General features: G+C 37.9%; 1 protein-coding gene across 1 annotated transcript; it reads left to right on the plus strand.

Moving 5' to 3' along the window:
- The first annotated feature begins 807 nt into the window (after positions 1-807).
- LOC115221821 lies at positions 808-21058 on the plus strand. Its single transcript, XM_029792053.2, has 7 exons — positions 808-825; positions 2256-2409; positions 15192-15298; positions 17730-17832; positions 18418-18556; positions 20100-20179; positions 20447-21058. Exons 3-6 carry the CDS (start codon positions 15214-15216, stop codon positions 20130-20132), a joined length of 360 nt encoding a protein of 119 aa, XP_029647913.2. The 5' UTR covers positions 808-825; positions 2256-2409; positions 15192-15213; the 3' UTR covers positions 20133-20179; positions 20447-21058.
- The last annotated feature ends 3207 nt before the right edge of the window (positions 21059-24265 follow it).

Here is a 24265-nt window from a genome sequence, read left to right on the forward strand (position 1 = left end):
TAGAAGACAGATCGACATATTTATATTATCTTCTTTTGTATCTAACTGTCCCTCGACGATTAGGCTATTGATTTGTCCATATATCGATCTATTTATATGATTATTACCAGCGGCAACGACTTCATCAATAAGCGGTAATATTGGTACTAATAAAAAATGACATTAGTATTTTTAATGAAAAATGAAATTATATATATGTGTATGTATGTGTGCGTGAATATATATATGTATATATAGCAGGAATATATTTTTGATGAATAATGAAATTTTATGTGTGTGTGTGTGTATATATATATATATATATATATGGATGTATATATATATATATATATATATATATATATGTATGTGTGTGTGTGTGTGTGTGTGTGTGTACATATATATATATGCATTAATATAAGTGTATATATAAGTGTATGTATATTTATATGTATGCATACACAATGCATATGTATCAACATGTGCGCATGTGCATATATATATATATGCATCTATGTATGTATATATATATGTGTGTGTGTGTATCTATGTGTGTGTCTGTGGGTGCGCGCGTGCGCGTTGTAAAACGATACATTGACTTAATGAGGAAATTTCCGTCACTTTGGTGCAATTCAGTGGCTCCACCTATAGATTTGGTAACGTGAGAAATATAAAATAAATTCTTATAAAACTCTTCCCTTGTGACCAATAACCCAAGAATCTCAGAGCATTAACAATAAACCCCGAAAACACTGAGGAATTTATTAGCCTCGTACATACATCCTATATATGTAAATATTTATCTAACGTCCTCACATGACACAGACAGGTTTTCCTGTGTCTTCGGTGCTTTGGATAGCTTCGTTAAGTCTTTCCATCAATCATCTCATTTGTGCCAAAACTTTAAAAAGTTTGTATAAAACAGTGGTTCCGAAACTGTTTCAGGATGCCGCCCCCTTGACACCCAGACCACGTTCGTAACGCACCACACCCCAACTAACCATCACAAACACAGATCCCTTTCTGAAGCAAATTCAAAGCAACTGTATTTCACAAATAAAATTTAACCTAAAGAAACCCATTATTTTGTTGGTTTTACATGAATCGGAACCCCTTATCACCCCACCTTTTACATGAATCCCTACCCCATTATCCCCTGTTTTTTTTCAATACTCCCTTGGAACTTTCCACCGACCCCAGTGGGGAAATACTGCTCACTTTTGGAACCACTGGTATAAAATAAAGAGCTAAGTCGCAGCTGATATTTGGCCCTATTTACAGACAAACGCAGGATATTTGGTTTCTTTTGGGGTTTTTTTCTGTAAGTTGTATCCCTTAAAATACTTTCTTGATCGATCGACATAAATTTACTTATGACAAATGTTGTTAATGAACTTGGGGATTCATAAATGCCTTTACTTTTTAAATGATAGATATAAAGGTTTTTTAGTACTTTGTGGCAATTTTGCTTTTATATATCTTTAAAGTATTTTGCTGTTTTGCTGTGAATACTTGTGTGTGTGTGTGTGTGTGTGTGTGTGTGTGTGTGTGTGTGTGAGAGAGAGAGAGAGAGAGAGAGAGAGGAGAGAGAGAGAGAGGGACAGACAGACAGAAAGAGAGAAAGAAAGGCAGACGGTATCTGCTGTTGGTACTGAATGTGGACGAGATAGACAGACACACTTTCGGTTATATTATTTGTTTGTTGAAATTTATTCTGAACATCTTAAGGTTGTTTACTTGTAAAGGACGTCTCTCTCTCTCTCTCTCTCTCTCTCTCTTTCTATCTTGTGTACTTTTGCCACTGAATATATCTGTAAAACCTGTGAAGGTCCCCCCAATAAACTCATTACAAATGAAAACAGTAAAATAAACTACAGATACCTACATACGACTCTAACAGACAAATTCAACAAAAATCAAAATAAGATACCAATCAGTACAGAAATGGCAACCACTGAAGAGACTAAAAAAGTAGCTACCAAACTGTCGGTACCAAATCAAACAAAATAATCTAATCGATTGACACAAAGACCTATACTTAGGCTAAAATTTACAACTACACTGATTGCTGAGAGTTCTTGCCTGAAGATCGCAGCAGCATAAAACTCTAGTCACGGGATAAATATCCATTTTAAATAAATTGTGTGTGTGTGCGTGTGTGCGTGCGTGCGTGTGTGTGTGTGTGTGCTATCCGCGTGATAGCACTGAATTTGAAGACAAAACTAATGATTTTGTAAATATGTAAAATAAATGTATATATTTCCTTATCATTTCAGGCAGTTCGATTTCGTTAAAAGTCGGCACTCAGACATGCGCAAAGCGGTACCGAACTTGTCTGTTTTCTAGCCTCGTCAGAGCCGACTTGGCCACTTGGAGCGGCAGAAATCTTTATGGAGACAAATTAGTTGATTATCTTAAATTCTATTGCAAGTAAGTCAATCAATGTTTCAATTACTGAAAGATTGTGGGTTATTTTTGCTGGTGGAGGCGGGGGGGGCTTAAAAGTGTTTATTTACATTATTTACATTTGACGGATATTTATCCTCATCTTCTTTGCTCCCCACGGGCATATGGCATAGTGGTTAAGAGCGCGGGCTACTAGCCCCAAGATTCCGAGTTCGATTCCAGGCTGTGACCTGAATAATAATAACAATAATAATAATAATAATAATAATAATAATATTAATAATAATAATAATAAATAATAATAATAATAATAATAATAATAATAATAATAATAATAATAATAATAATAATAAAATACTTTCTATGTAATCTCAAGTTTTAAAACAAACATAATTTTCTTATGGTTTCTTAAACATTCTCTAGAACAACACTAAGTACAAAACCGAATATATCGCACCCTAAGCATAACACCAACATGAACTTCCAACTTGTTGTCTCTTGAGGTCTCTGGGTGAGACTTGGAGCCAAATTGTAAAAATGCAAAGCAAAAGTCAAATATATAATAATAATAATAATGATGATGATGATGATGATAATAATAATAATAATAATAATAATAATAATAATAATAATAATAATAATAATAATAATAACAACAACTACAACAACAACAATAACAACAACAACAACAACAACAACATCGAAAAATACTTTAGGAATGAGAACCCAAGTTCGAAATTTCCCCCAAGACACCTGATGAAGGCTGGAGGGTATATCAACCGAAATAATGTTTTAACAACAAACAAGATGAGAACAAATATCCGTCAAATGTAAATAATATAAATAATGTAAATAATTCCTCGTCTCCTAAATATAAAAATTTATTAAAAGTGTTTGTCGGTGTGGATTGCTGTGAAATGGAGAAGTAAGAGTGTTCCGTTGCGGGTTGTTGTGCATAGGGATGCAATGTGGTTTGGAGTGACGTCTGTAGTAGTGTGTGGTGACACGATGTGGTATGTTGTAGTGTGTACTGGAGTGTAACGGTACTGAGTGGTATGTAGTGGTATGTAGTGGTATGTAGTGGTATGTAGTGGGATGTAGTGTTGCCCTTGTCTTGTGTGGTGTCGTACAGAATTACATGGTAGTTTGTATCGGTGTTTCCTGATGTAGAGGATTAACAGTTGAAGTAGTAAGTAGCAGCGCCAGTAGTAGCAGATATTACAAATATCTTGGGTCATACATATCATCATCTGGAAAAGATTTTCTAACTAGAAAGGGTATGGCCTGGTCAGCCTGTAATGACATGCATAAGATCTGGTCATCAAATCTAAGTAGAGACTTCAAACTTGAAATATTCAAAGCCACAGTCGAACCAATTCTACTATATGGCTCAGAAACCTGGACGTTATCAAAGAAGCTTGAAAGGCGGTTGGATGGAACCTACACTCGCCTCCTTATGAGAGCTCAAAATCTATCGTGGAGGCGTCATCCAACCAAAATGCAAATATATGGGAAACTACCACCTGTGTCATCTCTTGTGAAAGGTAGGAGAGTCCAGTTTGCTGGACATTGTTGTAGAGCTGAAAAAGAGGTAATTTCTACTCTTCTCCTCTGGAAGCCATCTACTCGCAATACCAGAGGGCGCACACTCTCCTACCCTGATGTAATCTCCAGGGATACAGGCATCCGGCAACAGGACCTCCGTAATGCCATGATGGACCGTGAAGTCTGGTGTAGCATGGTAAATTCCATTGTCTCGACCACGGTCGAACAATGATGAATGATGATGAGTAGTAGTAGTAGTAGCAGCAGCGCCAGTAGTAGTAGTAGTAGTAGTAGTAGTAGTAGTAGTAGTAGTAGTAGTAGTAGTAGTGGTGGTGGTGGTGGTGGTGGTCGTGGTGGTGGCGGTGGTGGTGGTCGTCGTGATGGTCGTGGTGGTAGTGGTGGGCTGATGGTAGTAGTGGTATGTTCTGGTTTGCAGAGGCGTGTATAGCGGTAGGTGATGGTTAATTGGTGTTCTGGCACAAGTCAACCTCGATCCAGAAGATCCAGACGGGCGAAATGCTTTGTGGCATTTCGTCCGTCCTTACGTTCTAGAGTTCAAATTCCGCCGAGGTCGATTTTTGCCTTTCATCCTTTCGGGGTCGATGAAATAATGACCAGTTACACACCAGGGTCGATGTAATCAATTAGCCCCCTTCTCTAAAAATATTTTCAAGCTCTTATACCTAAAGTAGAAATAATGATTATTATTAAGACTGTGAGGTAATAGGATCGTAGGTGCGTCGAACGAAATGCTTAGCGAATTTCTGAGTTCAAATTTCGCCGAGGTAGACTCTACCTTTTAATCGTTTCGGGGCCAATAAAATAAAGTACCAGTCACGTACTGGAGTTGGTGTAACCGACTTGTCCTCTCCCTTTAGAATTTCTAGTCTTTTACTAAATTCTGTAACCTTAATAATATATTATGTCGTGACACAACGAGACCAGAATTATTATATTGTAAAGAAAAAACTCTGTGGGTACCAAAACAGGACCAGAACCCCTAATAGACTATCCACCCCCTGTTTAAACTATATCCCACCCTGCACACCCAGTGCCATCATCAAATGTTTTCCCTCTAATTCTGTATCTCAATAAAAGTATGTCATTTCTTTCCAGCTTAACGTTTTCCCTTCAAGCATAAACTTGCAGAAATTCTAGCTGAATATCAATGACATTGACCTCATCTGCATGGGTCAGGTTTAAAATGTCATCAGCTTTACAACTGCATTCAAACCCTGGGGACGTAACACATTATGTTCGAGGGATTCACAGAGAAACGGGGAGAGGCGGTGACGAATGAAAAATTTCGTTTTTTTGCGATATTTCATAATGCAGGTGACAGAGGACAGATAATCACATTCACAATATGCTTATCTGTCTAAAATATATCTCGCCCATCATGACTCTAATTCCAGCATCAAAATACTTCCCCAAGACGTATATATATATACATACTGTGTATATATATACTATCAAACAAACATGATTTTTATTGAATTCCAAATACTTTTTGTTGACATTTTCTTAAATACTTTCTTGTAAACAGTTTTTAACATTTTCTTCTTCTTATTATTATTATTAAAGAATGTATATATGTAATTTAATACTCTTGTGACAACCAGTACTTAACACAACAAAGCTTTTACAAAGCTTTTACAAAGCTTTACATTTTACTTTTGACAATATTTTTCTAGAAAAGTGAAACCGGTCAAGTGAATAAACATCTTTAAAATAGCATTTTCAAACCTTCTTTCATGTGTATGTGCGTGTGTGTGTGTGTGTGTTTGTGTGTATGTATGTATGTATGTATGTATGTATGTATGTATGTATGTATGTATGTATGTATGTAAAATGGCATTGAACATTTCGGGGGAGCTTTCGCTTGCGGTTGAGATCATGACGCTTCCGCATTCCTAATCCTTCGACCCATGTTGGCACTGAATATCTTGTCCTGGCTTGTCTCTGGATCGTGTCAATAAGAAGTGGGTAGTGTCTGTGCAGTGTTGTATAAACCTCATTGGAGCCAAAATACCAGATTGCGCGATTGCCACCAAAGCAACTCTCTAATACTGAGTCAAGCAGGACGGCACCACGGGTGGAATAACCTAATACCTTGCTGACATTTTGCATGGGAAATAGTCAGTGATGATCTCCCTCGGTCATCACTGGACAGCCAACATATACAGACACTCTCACAGGGCCTCTATCTAAAGTGGACTTCACATTTTTTTATTAACTGACATAGTTCGTTTATATTGAGCATATTGTTAAAGTAACCCATCCTTTATACAACCGCATTATTTAACAGGTGAAGGCGCGTGGCTTAGTGGTTAGAGTGTCAGCATCATGATAGTAAGATTTTAGTTTCGATTCCTGGACCGGGCGACGCGTTGTGTTCGTGAGCAAAACACTTCATTTCACGTTGCTCCAGTCCACTCAACTGGGGAAAATGAGTAACGCTGCGATGGACTGGTGTCCCGTCCAGCTGGGGAACACATACGCCAATGAAACCGGGAAACCGGGCCCAAGAGCCTGGCTAGGCTTTAAAAGGGCGCATTTATTTTATTTATTATTTAACACAGATTCCATGACAAGCGATGTATTTGTACCATCGTTGAGTACCCTTCTCCAAATCCTTCGTGTGTACGTTGCACTTGTCAAGAACGTCTTCTCCGTAAACAACTTGTAGACTTCTGTGAATGTCAAGTAGACCGCACCTTAAGAACCCGTTGTTTCAGCCGCGGATCCTTTATTTTGCTGCGCTGAAACAGAACAGGAAGAGCAGTTAAAACCGGAAATGTTGCATTAACAGCGTTTGTAATTTAAACTGTAAACGCCAGTAAATAAAAAAAGTTATGCTCTTTCTAACATCGCTTTTCTTTCAATCCGCGTATATTATACATCTTAACCAATGTGTTTATGATTATCTTTCTTCGGTGAAACCACTGAACAAGAAAGGGGACCAGCGTGGGGTGGAGAAACTTCTGATTCGTTTGATAAATGATATCTTTGGGCCAACGAACATTTGGTGTTTTCCTTTCCTTGGAAACTAGTTAGTACGTAATAAATCATTTGTGTGTGTGTGTGTGTGAGAGAGAGAGAGAGAGAGAGAGAGAGAGACTGTGAGTGTGCGTGTGAGTGTGAGTGTGTGTGAGTGTGTGTATGTATACATATACATACATACATGCAAAAATACATACATATATACATACGTCTATATATACACATGTATATGCATTTATGTGTGTATATGTATATATGTGTATGTGTGTGCATCTGCGTATGTGCATGTCTGTGTGTGTGTGTGTATACATATACATACATACATACATACATAAATACATACATACATGCATAAATACATACATATATACATCTATATATACACATGCATATGCATTTATGTGTGTATATGTATATATGTGTATGTGTGTTTGTGTGTGCGTGTGTATGTGTGTGTTCGTGCACGTATGTGGAACCGAAACTAAAGTGAAGGTTCGATCTTAACTCATTCTGGCCAGTGACATGCATTTGAACAAAAGACACGAGGCTAAATATATGCTCCTATGACATATACCAACGATGAAAATCGAAAAAGGCGATCTAAAACGACACACAGCATAAATTCCTAATTCATTGCAATTATCTCCGCTTCCAGAAAAAGTAGACAAATGGTCTGGTCTCAATTGGTACCAACTCTAAATACAAGAAGACAGGAGCAGTAAGCACGAGTTTCTACCTCAATAGTCGTCATCAGCACAACCATTTCTGAACCTTATATTTATCAGACTAGACACTTGTGTATTGTATGTATGTATGTATGTATGTATGTATGTATGTATGTGTGTGTGTATGTACGTACGTATGTATGTATGTATGTATGTATGTGTGTATGTATGTACGTATGTATGTATGTATGTATGTATGTATGTATGTATGTATGTATGTATGTATGTATGCATGTACGTATGTATGTATGTATGTATGCATATGTATGTATGTATGTATGTATGCCTGTATGCATGTATGTATGTATGGATGGATGGATGTATGTAGGCATATGTATGTATGTATGTATGTACGTATGTATGTATGTATGTATGTATGTATTATGTATGTATGTATGTATGTATGTATGTATGTATGTATGTATGTATGTATGTATGCAAGTATATGTATGTAAACATATACACATATGATATATATGTATACGTGAGTATGTGTTTAATATATTTGCATATGCGTTCACAGAGAGACAGAATGAAAAAGAGAGAGAGAGAGAGAGAGAGAAAGGGAGAGAGAGAGAAAAAGATAACGACAGACAGATAGACAGACATACAGGCAAACAGACAGATAAGTTTGCTAATTTTACAGCATACAAGCAAAAAACAGTACTCAATACATGCGATAGGTGGTATTGAATTATCCAAGCAACATCTGATAGCTGCAAAAATGACTGTAAACACTACAACAACAGTCAATTCTGCTAAGCATATAAATGCATAAATCCACGGCTGTATGCGTCTATATGTTTCCATACGTATCACTTTCTGAATTAAACCAATTAATGGACGTTTAATTGGAAACTAAACAGACCTACGTATTTTCTTTAACAATTTCCTATTTATCAGAGAGAGATGAAAAACGTGGTGCCGCCAGATATCTGGGTTAAATATGAAACCTTATCAAATGGTAGATATTTAATATGAAGAATAAGGTTGGCGGGGAAATGAGAACGCATTTCTCGTTCAGACGGAACGCATAAAATTTCTCAACATTAATGAAACACTCGTGCATTATATGTGTGCCTGTGACTTTTCTGTGTGTTCTATGTTTGCTTATGCCAATATATCTATGTGTGTATGTATGTGTGTGTGTGTGAGAGAGTTTGTGTATTGATATGTACGGGTATATGTATATAAACCTTTGCTGTGTGTATATCCGGTGTTTTCACAATGATTCACCTTGTGTGAGGTCGATTTTCTTCGGGTAACCGAGAGAGGAATGCAAGCTAAAATACAACTCAGGGAAATTTGAACCAAAACCCTCCTTCGCTACACAGCGAGTGCATAAAAATCAACCACCATCCTCACCTTCTGCATATAAGCATATGCATGTATACATACATACATATATATATATATATATATATATATATATATATATATATATACATACATACATACATACATAACTACATACATACATACACACACACACACACACACACACACACACACACACACACACACACACACACATGTATATGTATATATATGTGCAACTGATGATGGCACTGCATTTAAATTGATGTAATGATTGCATTGTTCTATTAAATGGAGCTGCTTGAAACAGTCGTACTGCATCACTACTTATTTTGATTATACAGATTTATTTCCTAGATCGGGTAGTGCGTTGTGTCCTTAAGCAAGTCTTTTCCTTTTACGTTGCTCCAATCTACTCAACAGAAACGAGTACCAGCCAGTGTGTGTGTGTGTGTGCATCAACCCTCTCTCTCTCTCTCTTTCTGTCCGACTCTTCTCCCCTCTCTTTCTCCTCTGGTTGTCACATCGTGGCTATTCCGCTGTCCAAAAGGCGTCAGGGTGGATGGTCGACCGGGTGTCTACGTCTACTCGCGACTAAACGGGCACTTAAGACAATCAGTAAAATTATGGTACATGTTATATTTCCCTACTCGCTCGTGAGTGACGGCTGACTTTAATTTAATTTCTAAATTGGCTCCATTAAGCATAATTACACTTCAGTTATTAGATTAATGAATTACACACACAAACACACACACACATATTCATTTCATGAATAACCTCCGCCCTTGTACAGTGGACAATGGCAAAAAGCATATAAGCAATTTCCACGCATAATTATTGAATTCAAACCGGAGTTCAGCGAGTCTTTCTTTGTGGGGCCTCCACTTCTCCACATTCAAAGGTCAAAGGTCCAGTACTATGGACATGTGATTGGAATGTTGCAGGAAACGATCCCAAGACTGATTCTTCAAGCTGAGCCAAGTGGCAGGAGACCGAAAGGTAAAACCAAGAACGAGATGGAATACGGAGAATCTCCAAAGTCAATTGTTGGTCAATTAGTACGTGGTGGAAGTGTGAGAGTAGAGGTTGACTCCGTTCTCCTCCTCCTCTAGTATTTTCAAGTCCCTAATTTCAATTATTTTAATCTTTGCATGGGTCCACCTTTGGTCATGAATCTTAGGTAGTAATGATCGAAAGAGTACGATCACGAAATGAAGAGTTCCTCCAAAGGATCTCTGCAATAATATTACTTGAGCAGGATACGCAGCTTGGAGATCAGGAAGTTTCTCCAGGTCGAGCCGCTACTTCAAGGCATTGAGAAGTCATAGATCCGGTACCACAGGCATGTGATTGTAATATTGCAGGAAACGATCGCAAGACTGATTCTTCAAGCTGAGCCAACTGGCAGGAGACCTAAAGGCAAAACCAAGAACGAGATGGACTATGGAGAATCTCCAATGTCTCAATTGGTGACGTTTGGGAAAGCCTAATTCCAGGAAAGCCAATGGCCGTTGCTTGTGATAAGACCCTATAGAGGGGGTGCTTGAGGAATCTAACCCCCAAGACCCTCCTGAGCGGTGTTGGATTAGATCCACTGGTTCCCGTGATGGGACAACAAATGGGTGGTCAAAGCAACATAGTTAAGGAGGATACTACACAAAGCGTTGAATCCACTCCATCCCATAAAAAGATAAATAAACAGTATGAAGGAGGTGCTTGCGGAATCTGACCCATAGGAATAGGCGGAGAAAATGGATGTTTTCTTAATCTATTATATTATATTACATTATAATTATAATTATTCCATATGATATTAGAATACCAGATTATATAAAACTGGCGACATAAAATTAAGCCTACATTACCTGATACATCCTGTATTAGTAAAATTTCACGATATAATGTGAATAAATATCTATCTATCTATCTATCTATCTATCTATCTATCTATCTATCTATCTATCTATCTATCTATCTATCTATCTCTCTCTCTCTCTCTCTCTCTCTCTATCTGTCTGTCTATCTATCTATCTATCTATCTATCTATCTATCTATCTATCTATCTATATATATATATATATATATATATATACATGTACACACACACATATATATATGTATATATATATATATATGTATGGATATACGCATACATACATACATATACATGTGTTTGTGTATGTGTGTGTATGTATTAGTTATAGGATTCATAAGAATCTAGGCACATCAACGTGTAGGACGTCAAAAATGGCTAGGTACAATAACATAAGAGTTCACAGGGCGATAACTAAGAAGTAATTAAATTAATTAAGATATCTGTTTTGAAATAATAGTCTCCTGATCTCTTTGATTCTCGCACGACCCTTATAGACAAACCTTGTAATTTCTCCATAAATTCTAATGATATTTTTCGAAAATACCTTTTATCCAAAAATGTCGGTTGGATCTGTCACCATCAAGGTATTATCTCACCTGTTTATACCTGTTTAAAATTTTACCTAAAATGGTGGATTATATGATATGATGTCATTTTTGAATACATCAGTAACACGCTACGAAACAGCTGTCGTGCATGTATACATAAATATTAGAATATAGATGCATACACACACACACACAAGCACACACACGCACACACACATACATACATACACACACACACACACACACATATATATATATATATATATATATATATATAAAAATATGCAACAAGGATTACCAAGGTAGTGTAGTACAATCGTTTCATCATGCTACTTCTTCATTTATTAAACAATGTAAGTATTACATCAGTTTTAAAATGTAAAGCAATCTTCAGCCACATTTAGAATATATACATATATATACATATATATATATATATATATATATATATATATATATATATATATATATATATATATATATATATATATATATATATATATATATACACACATATACGTTATGTATGTATGTGTGTGTGCGTGTGTGCATGTGTGTACTACTTTTATTAGCAATAATTTATCTTAAACTATGTTTGAAATGGTAACGCCCACTTTTTGTTATTCTACAACAGGACTTGTTGGTTTATGCATATTAAATGTTATCAATGTTATCAACAGAAATAGCCATTTTTATATAGTGTTTGGATACAACGCTGCATGGGTTCTTAATTGCTCACTTACACACAGAGACACACACGTGTTTCGTGGTATATATATATATATATATAAGTATGCCTGTATATATTATAATTATGCAAATGTGCGTATGTGTATGCACAAGGATGTGCACGCAAAAAACACTAGGAAGTGAGTGTATTAATTTAAAAATAACTATCAAATCACCCCAGATGCGGCGCTGTGTTTCGATTGCTAACTCGATTTCATCATCGAGGGAAATATTTGTATACGTTTTGTAGCTTCTCAAAACAGCTTGCGGCTATTCCATGCCGTTAATGGTGGAGTAGTAAGGTTGTTATTACAACAACAGAAGCTGTGACCGCTACGCAATTGACTTCTAGAGTCAACAACCTCCTCGTTTGTTATACGAACACAACTAATGTGTAATACATTCGATTCATAGATTATTTCTCGGTCGATTTTTAAAAACAAGACTGATACATATATTACTCAGTTCTATATTTAAGAGATGAGGAATTATGTACATTATTTACATTTGACGGATATTTCTCCTCATCTTGTTTGTTGTTAACACAACGTTTCGGCTGATGTACCCTCCAGCCTTCATCAGGTGTCTTGGGGAAATTTGTTAACAACAAACAAGATGAGGACAAATATCTGCCAAATGCAAATAATACAAATAATGTATATATTACTCAATTTAAATATTGATATAATTTTATAAAATAAATCAGAGTTCATAATCATCTTATGGGGTGGGTGGGGAGCGGTAAATGCAATGTTCTATTTCAGGTATGCTGGATCAAAGAAAGAAAGAAAAAACAATATTGAATGTGCCCCCTTTCTTTTAAGACTGATGGGATGAGATTTGAGAGGGATCTATTGGCTCTATAATCCGGTTACGTGTCCACGTAAAGGTCTCATTGACCCCTTGTGGGGAATGCATAACATGTTCCCCGGATGTGTACTCAAATACGTATTGTGCTGTTTGTGGGGCTCACTGTGTAATTCAGGTGTATATTGCATTGTTCAGGTGTATATAGTGATGGTGTTCAGGTGCGTATAATGTTGTTCAGGTGTGTATAGAATTGTTGCTCAGGTGTATATAATGTTGTTCAGGTGTGAACAGAATTGTTGCTCAGGTGTATATAATGTTGTTCAGGTGTGTATAGAATTGTTGCTCAGGTGTGTATAACGTTGTTCAGGTGTGTATAGAATTGTTGCTCAGGTGTGTATAACGTTGTTCAGGTGTGTATAGACTTGTTGCTCAGGTGTGTATAACGTTGTTCAGGTGTGTATAGACTTGTTGCTCAGGTGTGTATAATGTTGTTCAGGTGTGTATAGAACTGTTGCTCAGGTGTATATAATGTTGTTACGATGGATATAATGTTGTTCAGCTGTGTATGTTATTGTTCAGGTGTATATGGTGTTATTAAACTGTGTCATAACATACCTGTGGGTGTGGTTTAACAATTGCTTCCGTCATTATTTAACATCGATTATTTGTATTTATTGACATAATTGTTGCTATTATTGTTTGTAATCATTGTATTTGTTGGTGTTGCCATTGCAGTTGTTGTTGTTGTTGTTGTTGCTTTAATTCAACTAAAATTTAATTAAATCCTGCAAATATCACTAGTTTTTTACTATACTCTCTTTTACTTTCTTTTACTTGTTTCAGTCATTTGACTGTGGCCATGCTGGAGCATCGCCTTTAGTCGAGCAAATCGACTCCGGGACTTATTCTTTGTAAGCCTAGTACTTAATCTATCGGTCTCTTTTGCCGAACCGCTAAGTTACGGGGACGCAAACACACCAGCATCGGTTGTCAAGCAATGCTAGGGGGACAAACACAGACACACAAACATACGAAATTCCAAGAGAGTTTCAAAATACAAGAAGAAACTGAAGATGGCGGGAGAATACCTCGGCCAAAACGTTGTCACGGCACCGCTAAAGATGAAAACCTTAGCTCGAATATATCACTGTATAACAGTGTCAATTTTACATCTTAGAAAGTCAGGTAAGATTTCGGTCCAGCATTTGTATATACAAAGAGTATCAGGGCAGTGGAGTTTTATTAGTGGGGGGATGGGTCTTATTTGCAGAGATAGAGCGTAACCAACCGGTTTCTCTTTCGTTAATGATGTTATGTAATACGGTTGAATGACACAGTTAAGGTGAGATGTGTGGATGCGTGGGTTGTTTGTGCAGAGGATTATAAAGCAGGTAAGGCTGTTATCATCTGCGAAGAGAAGGCCGTTAATGCCCACAGGCAAGAGTCTTGGGAACGAAACAGATCTCTGGGGTGCACCCCACAGTTGATCGAATGTGGTTATGATAGGACCTCACCTGCTCGTGTAAACCATTGAGGAATAAGAAAGAAACACAAGCAAAAATAATGTAGACACACACACACACACATACACACACACACTCACACACACTCACACACACACATACACTCACACACACACACACACACACACACACACACACACATATATATATATATATAAATATATATATAGAGAGAGAGAGGGGGAGAAAGAGAGAAAGCGATAGATATATTTCTTTACTACCCACAAGGGGGCTAAACATAGAGGGGACAAACAAGGACAGACAAAGGGATTAAGTTGATTACATTGACCCAGTACGAAACTGGTACTTTATTTATCGACCCCGAAAGGATGAAAGGCAAAGTCGACCTCGGCGGAATTTGAACTCAGCGATAGATAGAGAGATAGATTGATAGATGCGAAAAATAAGATTTGGAAAGGCGCTGAATGTATAAATTTGAATAAAGCAAGTTTTGTTTTTAACATCGGAGGAAAATATTCCTATTGTATAATCTACGTATACGAAAATAAAGATAGAAAATGATGCTTCGACATAACAAGGTTGATGAGAATGACGGAATGTGTCTCATTCTGTCAATCTCTTTTTGTTTCTCTCTTCTCTAACATTATGCTATTATGTGAGTACACGTCGCTACATGTGTTTCCATGTCGATATCTCTGTGTTTCTATGCGTTTGTATCGCTTTGTGAAATCTGTGTGAAAAATTATTGCTTATTGTGTTGTTGCAGGCAAGCGGTGCCAAAATATATTATGTGCGCTGAGTGTGGGTCGACGATCCCGCAGCAGCCCAGTGCAATGTGCATGAAAACGGAACCAGTAAATTCTTTTGTTGGAGGTAAATGTAGAACAATGAAATATAATTCCCTTTCCCTCCGTATTCTATTCCAGCCACGTCCCTATCGCCATTCCAATCAACATCCAACCTTCATTACAATCACCATTATACTACAACAGGAACTATTTGAACAAAATGGTAACAAAAGTGAAGGTCTTAATCCGATTCTTCTCTTGAAATAAAACAAAGAGTTCATAAAGAGGCAAATTGGTTGAGCCGTCGGAGCATCGGATGAAACGGCCTTCGGTGCTTATTCCGGCTTATACAATTGGTTTCAAACTTTAGCAAAAGGTCGGCCGTTTCGTTGGGGAGGGGAATATAAGTCGATTACATCGATCCCCAGTGTTCATCTGGTGCTTAGTTGATCGACCCCGAAAGGATGAAAAACAAAGTCGGCCTTGGTAGCACTTGAACTCAGAACGTAAGATCGGAAGAAATGACACAGAGCATTTTGTCCGGCACGGTAACGATTCTGCCAGCTCGCTGCCTTCCGATTTTGTACAATTTGAGATCAAATCCCGCCGAGCATTCGATTGCTTTTTATTCTTCCTGGTGCCATATATAAAGTGCCAGATTCAAGCAGTGGACTGGCGAAATCCCTTGAGCGTTGCACGAGATGTCTTTTGGACTCTCTCCCAGAATTTTGTGCTCTGAGTTCAAATCTTACTAAAGTCTAATCGTGTAGTAGACTTAATCCGTCAGCCAGTTTTCCACCACCACCACCACTTGGCACATTTGGTTCTGTTGGCAGAAGCCATGAGATCCCCGTTGATATGTCATTGGTTTGTTATTGTAGCTACTTAATTTAAGTGTACTGATGTCGGCGACCAAGGGTTATTGATTAACAAAGCTATACGTTTTACAGCAGACGTCGAGTTCAAATCTTGCAGGTATTATTACATTTTCCGCCTTCTTCTTCTACATTACACATACACACATTAATGTATATACTTAAAACACACATTTATATATGTAAACTGAATATTCATTTCATGCCGCTGTCATCTTCAGGCGAGAACTGTTACAACTTACCGTCCATTTATTACTTACAGTTTATGACTCTCTTTTTTTTTCTACTCTTTTTACTTGTTTCAGTCATTTGACTGCGGCCATGCTGGAGCACCGCCTTTAATCGAGCAAATCGACCCCGGGACTTATTCTTTGTAAGCCCAGTACTTATTCTATCGGTCTCTTTTTGCTGAACCGCTAAGTGACGAGGACGTAAACACACCAGCATCGGTTGTCAAGCAATGCTAGGGGGACAAACACAGACACACAAACACACACACACATACATATATACGACGGGCTTCTTTCAGTTTCCGTCTACCAAATCCACTCACAAGGCTTTGGTCGGCCCGAGGCTATAGTAGAAGACACTTGCCCAAGGTGCCACGCAGTGGGACTGAACCCGGAACCATGTGGTTGGTTAGCAAGCTACTTACCACTCCTGCGCCTGTTGACATTTTTTTTTTTGGTATGTTAGTTGTCTGTTGTTTTCTTCTCTCTGGATTGACTACTTTGTTGTTTAACGTATATTTTCCTTGAATGTATTGGGTAGCCATGTTGGATGTTTGCATACATTTTGTTATGCTATATTTTTTACTGAACTTACTACGAATGAATTAGTTTTGTCCATATCATTTTTATTTGTTGAATCTACACATTAAACTCATTAAGGTCATTTGTGATCAATATGTGCTTGTGTATTTCGGTCAAGATTTTATTTTGTTAAAATGTATTTGTTTATGGGAAAAAAACATTTTGTAGGAGAATTATAGATTCATGGTCGAATGATTTTGTAAGCGATTCTGTGTGTACATCCTCCTCTTTTTCCTCCGGGTTGAGTTATGGAAGAGACGAGTATTTCTATCTGGTGTTTTTAACTATGCACGTGTTGTGTATTTATTTCTTTGGAGATTCTGCAGAAACCGGTAAAGCAAAGATCATCTTACCATAAATAATTGCTTTAACATATCCCATGATGTACAAAATATACAGACAAGCAATTCTTGAAATTGTTTAAACTTGACCAAGACAGATTCCCAAAAAAACTATATCCATACCAAGAGATATAACTGAGCCACTTCGCCTTGTTGTAACAGTCCCCGCCTGAAGATCGATGCGGCGTAAAACTTGAGTCGCGCGATAAGTAACTAGTTTAAAAGAACCGTATACTTTACATGTATTGAGTACTCTCTTCTTCATTCGTCCGATACATAACAACGTTTGAAAAATATGAGCGTATGCATGTATAAGTATATAGGCATACAAACACGCAAACATATATAAATGTAGGTTTATATACGTATTTATATAATACTCTTTCTCTTTCTCTCAGTCAATGTCATAGAATTAATTATAATGATTTAATTAGTGCCATTCTGTAATTATCACATCTGAATCTTTCTCAATGTGTTATTATTTGCAGCTGTGTTATCCGGGTACTTTACTGATGTCAAATGCGTTCGCTTTTGGATGAATTACCATGAACACTGCTTGGTTCCCTTATATGAACCTCCAGAAGATACCAGGTCAGTTAATGTGTGTGTGTGCGTGCGTGAGAGAGAGAATGCAAGAAATGGCAGAGATTTCAGTTTACTCGTACAAGTAATCTTTATATATAAAAGTGAAGTTGTGTGTCTGTCTCCAACGATTTAGATTCCTAACTACTCCCACATTTTGCGGTGCAGTTTAACCAAAACCGGGTATCTTATAGTCGTGATTCATATCGAGCCCTTCTGGGTATTAGCGCGCATCTACGATGAGTCTACGATTTAAAAAAAAAATTACCATCATTTTTTTCCATTTTAATGCATTTTTTCGCAATTATATAAGGGAAGTAACTCTCTAAAAATGTCTAGGATGAGTCAACGATTAAAAAAAAATTTACCATCATTTTTTTTTTTCCATTTTTAATGCATGCATTTTTTGCTATAACTTTCTAAAAATGCTTGTATAGTTATTTCCCTTACAAACCCGAGCAACGCCGGGCGATACTGCTAGTAATCCCTAAATAAAGTCTATTTCGTTAGCTCTCTTCTCTGAAAAGCATGAACATCTTTTTTTCCATGTCGGTGACACTTTTTATAAATAAACACCTTTTTTTTCTCTTCCAGCGTTCTGACAGCCATCGTTGAGTGTTACAGTATCTACAGAACCGATTTTGACAATTGTGGTGAAAACGGTTTCATTGCCATGATAATGAGGGCAACCCACTTCGCTCCGATGGGTTCAACGCTTGACGTAGATCTTTCAGTAAGTATCTATCGATATTATACAGATTATATAGTATTATATTGAACAGAAGGATTAACCATATTAGTTAAACTGTAATGCATTTTGTGTTGTGTTTTTAAGGGTTTTTGATGGTCATCATCATCATCGTCATCGTTTAACGTCCGTTTTCCGTGCTAGCACGGGTTGGACGGTTCGACCGGGGTCTGGGAAGCTAGGGGCAGCACCAGGCTCCAGTCTGATCTCGCAGTGTTTCTACAGCTGGATGCCCTTCCTAACGCCAACCACCCCGAGAGTGTAGTGGGTGCTTTTTACGTGCCACCGGCACGGAAGCCAGCTAAGGCGGCGCTGGCATCGGCCACGTTCGGATGGTGCTTTTTGTGTGCCACCGGCACAGAAGCCAGTCGGGGCGGCGCTGGCATCGGCCACGTTCGGATGGTGATTTTTATGTGCCACCGGCACAGGTATCACAACTACTATTTCCATTGATATTTATTTCGATGATGGGTTCATATAACCCATAGCAAGACTTGCATGCGCTACCAATCGAAAGCACCTCATACCAGACGTCAGTACATTACAGGGATCACTAGGAGAGAATGGGCACTGTTTCGAGACCCTCCTGACGACAGCTTTACAGTACACAGAGCCCCTCCTGCTCACTGGATCGACTTGTTATGGCGTAGTGGTTAAAAGCGCGGGCTACTAACCCCAAGATTCCGAGTTTGATTCCAGGCAGTGACCTGAATAATAATAATAATAATAATAATAATAATAATAATAATAATAATAATAATAATAATAATAATAATAATAATAATAATAATAATAATAATAATAATATCTTAGGAATGAGAACCCAGGCTCGAAATTTCCCCAAAGCACCTGATGAAGGCTGGAGGGTATATCAGCTGAAACGTTGTGTTAACAACAAAGATGAGGGTAAATATCCGTCATAACGTAAATAATGTCGAGGTTTTGTGTTCATCTGTTCCATAGTTAGGTTGCAGTTGATTTATTTACAAACTAATAGACTGACTCACAAAACACTAGAAAACTACGATGGAATAAATATATCAGACAAAAAAAAAACGCACCAATTAAAACTACACAATCCTCACAGATGTGTATGATATTCCTTTCTACTGTAGGTACAAGGCCTGAAATTTGGTGGACGAGTCGATTATATCGACCCTACGGTTCAACTGATATTTACTTCAACGTCCCCGAAAGGATAAAAGGCAGAGTCGACCTTGTCAGCGTTTGAACTCAGAACGTAAAGACAGATGTAATGCTTAGCAAAACGATTATCGACACTTTATGCTTTTTGTTTTTTCTTCCAAGAAGCAAGAGAACAGCGGAAACCCGCAGGAAGCTCTGTGCTGTATACGAATAGGGTACAGTTACAGAACGTGTGTCAGAAATGGCTTTATGGTTTTCGAGATTTCGATTGGGGAAGTTTTCTGTTCACTAGAGATAAAAGCTTCTGAAGAATTCGTTGATGTTGTTTCATTCAATTCGTTTTTCTTTCTTTTTACTTATATATCTTCTTTTCGTTTTGCAGAAAATAACACAAGAAGGCAAGAACACGGAATAAGATTTATGCAGATAGGAAGAGCTGATTATATATATATATATATATATATATATATATATATATATATAATATATATATATATATATATATATATATAATATATATATATATAATATATATAATATATATATTATATACACACATATATACATACATATATATATATGTATATACACACATATATACATACATATATATATATACACATATATACATACATATATATATACATATATACATACATATATACATACATATATACATACATACATATATACACGCATATATATATATACATATAGATACACATATACATATATATACACACACACACGTATACAGACATACTTGTATACACATACACACACACACACACACAATTGATAACACATCGTTAAACTCTAAACATGTATATTCAAAATTAGACAAAACGATCGCTGAGAACAGCATATCTCTTATGATAAAATTCAGAATAAAACGCAATTTCACATAGAGATCATAGTTTTCCTCCTCTACAGCTGTTTCAATGACGTTCACTAATCGTAACATTAAGACACCTGATGAAGAGAATTAAATTATGAACTATATGCCTTTTACTTTATCTGTGGTACTTGTTTTGATGGAGGAGGGACGTAAGTAAAATGCCGGATAAGCGATCTGTTTGCTGTATATTAACTGGAAAACAAAGGATATATAATAATATATCGTCGCAAAAATAAAATTTTACGAGTTACGAAATAAGCAATGAATTACAAAATTGGTTTTAACGGACACACCATGTAACTAAATGGTTGTTTCGATTTTTTTTTTAACTGTTTGCAACCAAATTTCAAGCTTTTCCCCCCTAATGAAACGCTTCTTGTTCAGCCATGTTGGTTTTTCTTTCCCCTGTATTAAATATTGTTTGAAAATAAAGCAAATATAAATTTTGGAGTGCTTTGCCTTTTTTCTTTTCATCATCATCATCATCATCGCTGATTTAATTTCCTATCTATTAGCTTTTACTTGCTTCAGTCATTAGACTGCGGCCATGCTGGGGCATCACATTTTAGTCGAATGAATCAACCCCAGTACTTATTCTATCGGATCTCTTTCACCAAACCGGTAAGTTACAGGGATGTAACCATACCAACACCGGTTGTCAACTGGTGGACGAGGGACAAACACGCATATATATATATACGATGGGCTTCTTTCAGTTTCCGTCAATCAAATCCATTCACAAGGCATTGGCCGGCCTGAGGTTAAAATAGAAGACACTTAGCCAATGTGTCACACAGTGGGACTGAACCCAGAACCATGCCGTTGGGAAGCACACTTCAAAATCACACAGCCACGCCTGCACCTATATATATATGTTACTTTGCCACGAGAGCATGGGTCAAACTGAATTCGTTGAAACAGATTTTCGATTGATGCCTTTCCTGTCATCAAACCTCCCTTGTTTCCAAGCAAGGTAATGTTTCCTCAAAGCTGGAAATGTTTCATAGGAAGACTGGAGACGAAGGACACCGCTTCCATCACAACTATGACATATCAAAACAAAGATTCACACACACACCCATACATAACAGGGGTGGAGGATTCTGTCCACCAAATCCACTGACAAGGTTTTGGCCTGCCAATGGCTATAGCGAAAACACTTGCTTGAGATTCCACACAGAAGAGTTGAACTCGTGACTGCACGGTCGGGAAGCAAACTTCTGAATCACTTGGTTATACTTGCACTCAGCTGTGATTGAAAGAACACATGGAGTAAAATATAGAAACCCAGAGAAAAATGAGAGCAAAATTTGATTTTATAATGAACATCATTTGGTACATAAGCATACATACAGCATCTAACGTGTTTTCTATGCTGGCATGGGTTGTTGTTGTTGTTGTTGTTGTTAAGCAACAAGACGGGTAAGGGTGATTAGGTGATGGGCTAGGGCTTAGGGGCGGGAGACCCCAGACCGTGAAAAAAAAAAAAAGAAACTTTGGTCATCTTGTTGTAGTCGAGGGCTCTTCGTTGACGCCTGACACCACTGGGACGTGGCCCTCGAAGTCGCTGGAAATGGAGATCTCCAGGTCCAAATTCTTGAACAGCGCTGGCATGGGTTGGATGGTTTGACAGGAGCAGGTAAGGCAGGGGAGGGGGTCACATGAGGCTCATTGTCTGTTTTGTAACGGTTTCTACAGCTGGATGTCCTTTCTAATGCCAATCACTTTCCACAGGGGACTGAGCTTTTTACGGGGCACCAGCACTGGTGCTTTTCCCAATCTTCTTTCAGAGTTACCCTCTTCCGAGGCATGCTGTCTTTACCATAGCCTACAACAATGGTTCCCAACTATTCTTCACCTCTGGAGTCCTTTGATTCCGATTCTACTCTACTGGACCCCTCATAGCTATTCAATGTTTTTAAAAAAATCGTTTCTTTTTATCCTTTTATTTGTTTCAGTCATTTGACTGTGGCCATGTTGGAGCACCGCCTTTAGTCAACCAGATCAACCCCCCAGGAATTATTTTTTGTAAGCCTAGCACTTATTCTATCTGTGTCTTTTGCCGAACTGCTAAGTTACAGGGACATAAACACACTAGCATTGCTTGTCAAGCAATGGTGGATGGACAAACACAGACACACAAACATATATATATACATATAAAACCCATGCTAGCATGGAAAGCGGACGTTAAACGATGATGATATATATATATCATCATCATCATCATCATCGTTTAAAGTTTTCCATGCTAGCATGGCTTGGACGGTTCAACTGGGGTCTGGGAAGCCAGGAGGCTACGCCAGGCCCAGTCTGATCTGGCAGTGTTTCTAAGGCTAGATGCCCTTCCTAACGCCAACCACTCTGAGAGTGTAGTGGGTGCTTTTTATGTGCCACCTGCACAGGTGCCAGACGAGGCTGGCAAACGGCCACGATCAGATGGTGCTTTTTACGTGCCACCGGGCCAGATGTGGCTCTCAGCAGGTTGTCCCTTAGAGCCCTCCAGTTGTCTTCTACCCCCTGTGAAGCTATATCCCCTTCTACTTTGTCAAAGGCTTCAAGTAATATGTCCCTAAGTCTCTGTCCATTCACAGGATCTTTAAGCTTCCAGATCCTTCTTCTCCAAGTTGGTCGTCCTCTTAGTCTTGATCCTAAAGTCACTAACTACCAGTTTATGTTGTGGGGTACATTCTTCGCCTGGGAAGGTTTTGGCATTTATAAGCAGCCATCTTTCCCTTTTCCTGGTATGTCGGCCCAATCGGTAGGTGACTAGCTGGCTGGTTGGTTTCCTGAAGTTAGTGTTGCAAACCATAAGATCATTTGCATCGCAGAACTCCAGCAGCCTGGTTCCCTCCTCGTTGCGGGAACCATAACCATAGCCCCCATGTACACCATAGAAGCCTCCAGCATGTCGTCCAACGTGACCATTGAAGTCACCAGCCACAAAGAGAAGGTCTCTGTCGCTCGTCAACGAGGTAGTCTGCAGAAGGGTGTCATAGAATCGGTCTTTCTGTTCATCGGGTAGCCCCGGATGAGGGGCGTAGGCTGATATAATGGTCGCTAATCCATGATGAAGCACTAATCTAATCTTAAGTATTCTGTCACTTACTCCGATTACCTCAATTACCTTATCTACCCATTTTTCAGCGAGAAGTATACCCACACCTCCAACCCCGTCAGTGTTGCCTGCCCAGAAAATCTTGTACCTGTGTTCCTTGCCTGTGAGGAACCTAGCAGAACCTCATATATATATATATATATATATATATATATACACACACACAATGGGCTTCTTTCAGTTTCTGTCTATCAAATCCACTCACAAGGCTTTGGTCAGCTTGAGGTTATAGTAGAAGACATTTGCCCAAGGTGACATGCAGTGGGACTGAACCCGGAACCATGTAGTTGGTAAGCAAGATACTTCCCACACAGCCACTCCTGCACCTTTTTATGAAATATTTGGAATTTTATGAAAAAAAACATTGTTAGAATATTTTGTGCATTTTAGAAGCATAACCAGTTTATTACACAAATTTTAGCATCAATATCCTCTGTGGCCCAACCAAGGGTCATATGAACCCTGGGTGAGAACCCCTGACTTACAGAGTCCACACTACTTTTGGGTAATTAAAACAGAACCATTCTTCTGT

Source organism: Octopus sinensis, linkage group LG18, assembly GCF_006345805.1.
Source record: "Octopus sinensis linkage group LG18, ASM634580v1, whole genome shotgun sequence".
Lineage (NCBI taxonomy): Eukaryota > Metazoa > Mollusca > Cephalopoda > Octopoda > Octopodidae > Octopus > Octopus sinensis.